The sequence below is a fragment of the Myotis davidii genome, unplaced genomic scaffold, assembly GCF_000327345.1.
Source record: "Myotis davidii unplaced genomic scaffold, ASM32734v1 scaffold1284, whole genome shotgun sequence".
Taxonomy (NCBI): domain Eukaryota; kingdom Metazoa; phylum Chordata; class Mammalia; order Chiroptera; family Vespertilionidae; genus Myotis; species Myotis davidii.
In genome coordinates this window covers 483073-493043 of record NW_006295187.1, presented here as the reverse complement: position 1 = coordinate 493043, position 9971 = coordinate 483073, and the positions used below count along the sequence as shown (strand labels likewise).

The following is a 9971-nucleotide window of genomic DNA, read 5'->3' as shown; positions in this document are numbered from 1 at the left end:
TTTGACAGGGGGCGGTGCCCCAACCCCCCAATCAGCCCTACCCTGAGCGTGACTAGGGGTGGCATCGCAACCTCCCAATCTGTTCTTTTCTGTGTATGACAGGGGGTGGCGCCCCAACTCCCCAATTGGCGGTGAGCCAGACCACGGGCTGCCCCTAGAGATTGGGCCTGCCCTCTGCCACCTGGGAGCAGGCCTAAGCCAGCAGGTCGTTATCTCCCGAGGGGTCCCAGATTGCAAGACGGCACAGGCCAGGCTGAGGGACCCTCCGTCCCCCAAGTGCACAAATTTTTGTGCACCGGGCCTCTAGTAATAAAATAACAGTGGTTCTCAAGCCTCACTGTACACTCAAATTACTTGGTATAATCAGGTTCTATCTTGGATTAAATGAGAAATTCTAGAAAGAAGGGGTCCAAGCATAGTATACTTCAAAAGCTCCCCCAACCCTGGCCAGTGTGGCTCAGTTGATTGAATGTTGTTCCATTCAACAAAAGGTCAACAGGATGTGATTCCAGGTCAAGGAACATTCCCAGATTCCCAGCTGGATCCCCAGTAGGGGGGTATGCAGCAGGAGGCAGCTGGTCCATATTTCTCTCTAAAATTAATAAAAACATACTAAAAACAAAAAGCACCCCAGATGATTCTAATACACAGCCAAGGGGTGTGTATACTGCACTGTTGGCAGTAAACTGTGTTTATCTGAAAATGTCTCAATTTTGCCCTACTTTTAGCAGACAGTATTTGTTCACTATTGTTCACCATTATTTTCTCTTGGAACTTTGAAGTCTTCTTGCTTTTACTACTCCTTTCTGTATACTAGTCTTTCCTTTGTAGAGTAAAACAACCTTTTCTCTGCAGCTGCTTTGTCTTTGGCAGAATGCAGTTTTGCTAGGTATGCCAACTTGGTATCAAATTCTTTTCATTTATTCCGATAGCAATGTGTTACGTTCTCCTGAATCTGAGGCATGGTTTCAAATAGTTTCAACCAGTGTGGAGAAATTCAAATACTTTTGTCCATTACCTCCTTCTGAAAATATATTAAAGATGACCTTTTATTGTATCTTAACTTCTATCCATTGTTCTGATTTCTGGATAATTTCTTAACATCTTTATAAAGCTATTTAATTTCAGCTATTATTTTCATTTCTACAATTTAATTTTTTTAAAACTGCCCAGTCATTTTTTTATATTCTTATATACCTTATTCTTATTATCTACTGCTTCTCTTAATTTTATGTCCTTTATATTATCTATCTGCTAATCCCAGTATTTGAAGCGTTTGAGGGTTTTCTGCTAGTTTCCACTAGCTCTCATTCATGGAGCCCTTTTTCTATAAATATTTGTAATTTTTTTTATTGTAAGCTCATATTTGCTAGAACTGTATCTATGGGAATTCTTTGAGGCCTGCTTGAAGATATTCCAAAGAGTAAATTAGTTTACATTGCTTCTTGCCTGACACCTGGAAGCACTACCAACCAAGGTCCACTTTAAATAAGAATTTACTTCTCAGCTTGTAGGTTTTCAGAAAACACAGATTATAAATTTAGGCACCAAAACTACAGATGGACTGGAAGACTTTTCCATTCATCTTCAATCTGGACCTGAAATAATCCCCCTTGTTTTCTTATAACAGATATAGAGTATTTTAAAACACCTTTTCAGAAAATAAACAAATGGAACTACATCAAAATAAAAAGCTTCTGCATAGCAAAAGAAACCAACGAAACAACAAGAAAGCCCACTGCATGGGAGAACATATTTGCCAATGTTATCTCCAATAAGGATTTAATCTCCAAAATTTACAGGGAACTCATACAACTTAAAAGGAAGATAAACAATTCAATCAAAAAATGGGCAAAGGACCTAAATAGTACTTTTTGGAAGAGAACATATGGAAGGTCAAAAGACACATGAAAATATGCTCAAAGTCACTAATCATCCAAGAGATGCAAAAATCAAAACAACAATGAGGTACCATCTCACACCTGTCAGAATGGCTATCATCAACAAATCAACAAATGACATGTGCTGGCGAGGATGTGGAGAAAAAGGAACCCTCATTCACTGCTGGTGGGAATGCAGACTGGTACAGCCACTGTGGAGAACAGTTTGCAACGACATGGGTGAAACTGAAGAGCATTATGCTAAGCGAAATAAGCCAGTCAGAGAACGACAAATATATGATCTCACTCATTTATGGAATATAATGAAGAACATAAACTGAACAAAAATAGATCCAGAAACAAAGAAATACCGAACGGACCATCAAACCTCAGAGGGAAGAGATCAACCAAAGGACTTGTATGCATGCATATTAGCATAACCAATGGACATGGACCTTGGGGCAGAGGGGGCTTGTCCTTGGAGGTGGGAGTGGCCAGGGAGGGGCAGATGGGGGGAAAAGGAGACATCTATCTATATCTATCTATATAAAACCTTAATATGCAAATAGACCAAATGGCGGAACGACCGGTTGCTATGATGCTCACTGACCACCAGGGGGCTGGCACTCAATGCAGGAGCTGCCCCTGGTGGTCAGTGCGCCCCACAGGGGAGCGCCGCTCAGCCAGAAGCCGGGCTCATGGCTGGCGGATGCAGCGGTGGGGGCGGGAGCCTCTCCTGCCTCCTCGGCAGTCAGACATCCCCCAAGGATTCCCGAACTATGAGAGGGCACAGACCAGGCTGAGGGACCGCCCCCGCCCCTGCCAAGTGCAAGATTTTCGTGCACCGGGCCTCTAGTAATATACTAGTATAAATCCAACATAATTACCTTTTTAACACTTGCAGAGAAATCAGCTACTATTTTCAAAATGTTATTGGTTTCAGGAAAGTCCTTACAAATATAAGGTTCTTCAGCACATATTACTCTAATTGCCAGACCAGGACCTAAAGTGAAGAGTAATAATTTAAAAATTTTGAAATTTTAATATAAAAATGTCACTACTCCCAAACTATAAAACCCTTTCAAAAATTAATATCCATGTGCTGTGCCACTTCAAGGTTTTTTTTTCCAGTTTTACTGACTAGAAAATTTATTATTTTTTATATAGTTGATATATCACCATTGCAAATAGTTTCTATTGTGAGGATCAAACAAGACAGTATTGGTAAAATATGCAGCAAAATGCATAGCACATACCAGCACTCAAGAAATGTGAACTATTACTTTTTTTAAATTTCATTAAACCATTTTGATGGTTTATCACCAAATACTGAGAGCTAGAAACTGAAGTACAAAGCTTGCCCAAATTCAAGATCTCATTTAAAGAACAAGATTCTCAATCCCAACTTTAAACAAATATCACCTCTGTTTTTCTATATGACAAAATAACTATTTCATCTGACTATTTTTTATTTGCTCATAAATTAGTTCTTATGGCCTGTGCAAAGAAGTGGTTCAGCCATTCAGATAAATGAGCCATGGCAAAAGGATTTCAAAGAACCAAGTTTTAACCCTGTCTTCCATCATGGTATCATAGAAAGAATATACAAAATCCCAGCTCTGACACTGAAAATTGTGTGGCAATGTTATTAAAATATTTTGATGCCTTGGTTTTCTCATCTGATGGCAAATTGATATGTCATATAATTTTGGTGTGGTATATTTAAATATAAATACAATGGAAAATAACTACTTAATAAAATGAAGTATATACACTAGACCAGGGGTCCTCAAACTACGGCCCGCGGGCCACATGCAAATACAAATATTGTATTTGTTCCCGTTTTGTTTTTTTACTTCAAAATAAGATATGTGCGGTGTGCATAGGAATTTGTTCATAGTTTTTTTTTTTTTTAAACTATAGTTCGGCCCTCCAACGGTCTGAGGGCCAGTGAACTGGCCCCCTGTTTAAAAAGTTTGAGGACCCCTGCACTAGATCCTTAAACAAATGTTTATTGCCTACACACCTTTTTCTTTCTCTCAAATTATATTTTCCTTGTGATAACAAATTCTTTCAAAATTGTCTGAATTGATTTTCTTCAACACGAAGGTAAAAGAACAAATCAAACAATTCAATTTTAATTTTACCTGGAAATGGATGCCTTGAAACTAACTCTTCTGGAAGTCCGAGTTCTCTGCCTAAAACTCTCACTTCATCTTTATGAAAATCTTTCAGAGGTTCTATTACTTTCCCCTATATAAGGGGGAAAAAACAATTAGTACAAATTAGTAACCAAAATCACATGGAAACAAAGGGTAATAAATTATTGGCTTTCCCTATTGTCTTTTACCTCAGATTTAAAAATCAGTTTTTAAAACTTCGTTTCCTCCTGTATGCTTATAGGCATTAGATAAACATTTCAGTGATCTTATTTCTCTTTGAAACACATTTTAAATATAAACCTTTTAAATATAAATAAATCAAAGCAAACCTTCCCCTATCTCTGATATAGTTTTTGTTAGAATACAAGGCAAATTAAATATATACTAGTGTTTCAAAATAAAACTCTCCAAATGATGCCATCAAGAAAGTGAAAAGACAACACAGAAGGCAAATCATGTATCTTACAAAAGACTTGTAACTAGAATATATAAAGAACACTTACAGTTCAATGAAAAGATAAACAAACCAATTTAAAACGGGGTAAAATATCTGAATTGACATTTCTCCAAAGAAGACATACAAATAGCCAATAAGCACACGAAAAGGTATTTAGAATCATTAGCTATTAGGGAAATACAAAACAAAATTACAATGCGTTGCCACTACACACTAAGATGCACAAAATAAAGAGACATAATTCACAGCCTTATGATAGCTACTATCAAAACAACAGAAAATAACAAGTGTTGGCAAGGTGTAGAGAAATTAGAACTCTTGGCATTGTTAATGGGAATGTAAGATGGTGTAAACACTATGAAAACATGAAGAAAACCTCAAAATATTAAAAATAGAACTACATGATCTTGCCCAGGCAGGGTGGCTCAGTTGGTTGACCAATGTCCCATGCACCAAGAGTTCACCATTTTAATTCCCAGTCAGGACACATGCCTAGGTTGCAAGCTCGATCCCCACTTGGGAGCATGCAGGAGAGCAGCCGATCAATGTTTCTTTCTCTCTCTCTCTCTCTCTCTCTCTCTCTCCCTCTCTCCCTCTCTCCTTCCCTCTTTTTTCTCAAAAAATATTAATAAAACATTTTAAAAAAAAACCTACATGATCTAGCAATCCCACTTCTTGGTATATATCTAAAAGGATTGAAAGCAGGGTCTACAAGAGATATGTGCAAACCCAGATTCATAGTATAATTTACAATAGCCAAAAGTGGAAGTAACCAAAATGTCCACTGACAGATCGATGGATATACAAAATGTGTATAGACATACAACAGAATATTATTCAGCCTTAAAAAGGACATCTTAACATGGATTAACCTTGAGGACCTATGGTAAGTGAAATAAGCTAGTCACAAAATGATTTTACTTATATAAGCTATCTGAAGTAGTGAAATTCACTGAAACAAAGTAGAATGGTGGTTATCAGGGGTTAGGGCAGTGATGGCGAACCTATGACACGTGTGTCAGAGGTGACACGTGAACTCATTTTTTTTGGTTGATTTTTCTTTGTTAAATGGCACTTAAATATATAAATATAAAAATATAAATCTTTTCTATACTATAGTTGCAAATACCAAAAAATTTCTATATGTGACACGGCACCAGAGTTAAGTTAGGGTTTTTCAAAATGCTGACACGCCAAGCTCAAAAGGTTCGCCATCACTGGGTTAGGGAGAAGGAGAAAACAGTAGCTGTTGTTCAATAGGTATAGAGCATTTCAGTTTTGCAACATGAAAAATTATAGAAATCTGTTTCACAACAATAAAAATACACCTACCACTACTGAACTGTACACTTAAAAATGGTTAAGGGGGGAGGAAAGAGGCTTTATGGGAAAGTTTGCGTAAGTTTTCACCTACCTCTTCTCTCAACTTTCTGATAAGCTCTGTGTCATTGTGATGGGTCTTGATGAGTTCAGCTTTGCCACTTGCAACAAGGGATGCACTTTCAATTAGATCAGGCCGTAAAGTACCTTGGGCAAGGAAAACCTCCTCAGGTTTCAGGTTCATTTCTCCAATTACTTCATTGGCAATCTATAACCAACAGGAGTAAAAAAAGCCTTTTAAAAGATGACTCTTTTAAAAAGACAGCAAAATTTTATACTTTCAGCTAAATTTCTCAAAGTCCTTGGGCAATACTGACAGGATGAAATCTACCAACTCCTAAAATAAAATCCTTTAACAACATATGTTCTTTAAAGAACATGCTTTAACATGATTCAAAAAGGTATGCAAACATTCCCCCTATTCAAAAGCTAAAAACCAGTCACTGAAATACTGAAAGTCTAATATCAATTGAAAATACCTATTCTTAAAATAGTTAAATTAAATCAATAGCAAAACATAAGTATACATGTTTTTAAAATATAAAACAATTTATACTCTTGGTCTATATAGTAGTAATATACAGTAAAACTCTTATCCAAAAATAAAATAAAAATTAGCAAATTTGGTTACTTGATATAATGGCAAGAAAAAACAAATACTAAAATTCACATTGAAAACACTACACATTGAGGATATTAAAAAGGTACTTTGCCCTAGCCGGTCTGGCTCAGTGGATAGAGTGTCGGCCGACGGACTGAAGGGTCCCAGGTTCAATTCCGGTCAAGGGCATGTACCTTGGTGGCAGGCACATCCCCAGTGGAGGGTGTGCAGAAGGCAGCTGGTCGATGTTTCTCTCTCATTGATGTTTCTAACTCTCTATCCCTCTCCCTTCCTCTCTGTAAAAAAATCAATAAAATAAAAAATATATATATATATATAAAACGTACCTTAACAAAAGTATCCCCAATGATTTTTCTTTTCTCCTCAGGACTTGTTGTCATATTTAACGTTTTGCTGATTCTTTTTCGTGGAGTTCTATCTTCATCTGATATCGGTAGAGTTGTTGTTCCATTGTAGAAAGAATGAGCAGCATTTATCACTGGGCGAGGGAGCAGAAACATGTTTTAATCTTTTTTAAAAAGATTTTTAAAAATCATACTAACAAATCAAACTACAGAAATAAAAGCAAAATGGGTCCTTTTATCTACCATTAATTTGCCTACACATTCCAGAACAATCAATAAACTATGATTAATAGAGTCTACAGATGCACTCATTAATTTTGTTTTGTGAATCCTGTGACATTTAATGATCTAGGCCAGTGGTCGGCAAACCACGGCTCAGCAAACCGCAGCTCACGAGCCACATGCGGCTCTTTGGCCCCTTGAGTGTGGCTCTTCCACAAAATACCGGCTCTTCCACAAAATACCGACTTCTGCGCATGGGCCACGAAGTTTCAATCGCACTGTACATGCGCACCCGCACGTGGTGTTTTGTGGAAGAGCCACACTCAAGGGGCCAGAAAGCTGCATGTGGCTCATGAGCCACAGTTTGCCGACCACGGATCTAGGCTCATGATAGCATAAATTATGCTGGTTGTTTTTCCCCTACTCAGTGCACCACCAGAACAACAGGCAAAATTAACAGCAGAAAATCATGGCTCCAAGGAAATTAAAAGCAATGGTTCATGTACGTAAGTTCTCAGAACTACATAGACTAGTCTCTTGAAAAACTGATGTTTATGAACATACATTTAGTGATCCTTGACTGTCCCTTTATATTTAAGAACAAGGTATTCAAAAACTGGCTAAGATCTCTATCTATATATATAAAAGCCTAAGCAACCGAATGACTGGTCAACCCTTTGCTTTGATGCGCACTAACCACCAGTGGGCAGACACTCAACGTAGGAGCTGACCCCTGGTGGTCACTGTGCTCCCACAGCAGGAGCGCCACTCAGCAGACTGACGGGTGCCAGACGCAGGGCTCACAGCTGGCGAGTGCTGCTGTGGTGGAGCGAGCCTCTCCCGATCGTGACTGACTGGGCGCGAGCCCACAGCAGGCAGGAGCGGCAGGCGGTGTTGGACTGCTGGTTTCAGCCCAATCCTCACAGGCCACACCAAGGGACCTCACTAGTGCACGTATACACTGGGCCTCTAGTCTATATATATAAAAGCCTAAGTGACTGAACCACAGGTCGACTGGTCAATGACGCTCACAACCACCAGGGGGCAGACGCTCAATGCAGGAGCTACTCCCTGATGGTCAGTGTGCTCCCACAGCGGGAGTGCCGCTCAGCTGACTGCCGAGTGCCGGACGCCGGGCTCACGGCTGGCAAGCCCAGCTACAGTGGCACGAGCCTCTCCCGCCTCCACAGCAGCACTGCCAAGCTGCAACAGAGGCAGGCACAGTGGGGCCGGGTTAAGCGGAAGCAGGAGCGGCACAGTGCCTGGCCCGGGCTCGGGCTCCTCTCCAGCCGCCTGCCACTTTGTGCACTACTACATCCCCCGAGGGGTCCCAGATTGCGAGAGGGCACAGGCCAGGCTGAGGGACCCAACCAGTGCATGAATCCATGCACCAGGCCTTTAGTTTGGTAATAAGAACAGCTGGTGTGCTTCTCTGTAAGATGACAAGGCAGCTTGCTTTTTTATTGGGAAACCAACAGTGAATTTGTGAGTCTTTCTCTTAAGTTCTTTACTCCAAAGAAGACACCTCCAATCTCCTGCCTATCAGCAGTAGTGGTGGGGTGAGAGAGTCACTATTCAGTACATACATTTCTATTTAATCCTACTGTTTTTAATGTAAAATCTTACTTTCACTCTCAACTATGCCTGGCATTATTAATTTGCCAAAGTCCAAAGCCTCTCCTCATTAGCCTCTCTATAGAGAATGAACCCAGTCTTCTGATGGGGAGGGACAACAGCAATTTGTTCCCATGTTAAGGAAAAGAATCTGCTTCCCAGATTTCCAACCAATCCATTTTAGGCTCACCCAGAGAACCAGGACCCACCAGGAAGCCAATGCTCCTAATTACTGAAGCCTCCCCAGAAGACTTGCTTTTTGTTGGCTTTCTCCCCTCATCCTCACACCAAGGTTTTGGAGTCCTCCATTCTACTATGTCAGTTACCAGGAATAATGCAGTTTTTGTGGGGCTAAAAATTTTTATAATTTAGAAGCCCCTTTCAAGAACTAGAATTGAGCCCTGGCTCAGTGGTCGACAAACTGCGGCCGGTGAGCCACATGCGGCTCTTTGGCCCCTTGAGTGTGGCTCTTCCACAAAACACCACGTGCGGGCGCGCACGTACAGTACGATTGAAACTTCGTGGCCCATGTGCAGAAGTAGGTATTTTGTGGAAGAGCCACATTCAAGGGGCCCAAGACTGGCATGTGGCTCACAAGCCGCAGTTTACCGACCACTGCCCTAGCTGGTTTGGCTCAGTGGAGACAGCGTTGGCCTGTGGACTGAAGGGTCGTCCCAGGTTTGATTCCAGTCAAGGGCTCATGCCCAGGTTGCAGGCTTGATCCCCAGTACGGGGCATGCAGGAGGCAGCTGATCAATGATTCTCATCATTGATGTTTCTCCCTCTCTCTCTCTCCCCCTTCCTCTCTGAAATCAATAAAAAATAACAAACGAGAAAAAAAAAAAACACACCAGGAGGGTTAATACATAAAAAAAGAAATAGAATTGATAAATTAAGTATTTAAAAAGATCACAAGGCAAACATGAACTATAAAAAACATATGTACAGGCATATCTCGCTTTGTGCTTCACTTTATTGCTTCTCCCAGATGTTGCTTTGTTTTTTACAAATTGAAAGCAAGACCCACCTCTAGCAATATACCTTATTCAACTTTTTCTTAGCCTAATCCCAAAATGCCCACAGCTACTCAACCACCACCAACAAAGGGCAAGCTAGAGAAAAGAGTGTTAACTTAATTACCATATTTGCCGGCGTATAAGACGATTTTTTGGCCCTGAGAAATATGTCATCAAGTGGGAGGTCGTCTTATACGCCAGGTACACTTCAGATAGACTGCCCATAGTGCTTGCCCCGTGCCATAGTGGCCTCCCGATGCCCGCCCACTTCATT

General features: G+C 40.4%; 1 protein-coding gene across 1 annotated transcript in view; it reads right to left on the bottom strand.

The window, feature by feature from the left end:
- LOC102762664 (GMP synthase [glutamine-hydrolyzing]) overlaps positions 1 to 9971 on the bottom strand; it is a 41827-nt gene that overhangs the window by 1602 nt on the left and 30254 nt on the right. The window contains exons 8-11 of the mRNA XM_006769896.2: positions 6828 to 6979; positions 5914 to 6087; positions 4028 to 4133; positions 2768 to 2883 (exon numbers count right to left, since the gene is read on the bottom strand). Of these exons, the coding sequence (XP_006769959.2) occupies positions 2768 to 2883; positions 4028 to 4133; positions 5914 to 6087; positions 6828 to 6979 (548 nt within the window). The remainder of the gene's footprint in view (positions 1 to 2767; positions 2884 to 4027; positions 4134 to 5913; positions 6088 to 6827; positions 6980 to 9971) is intronic.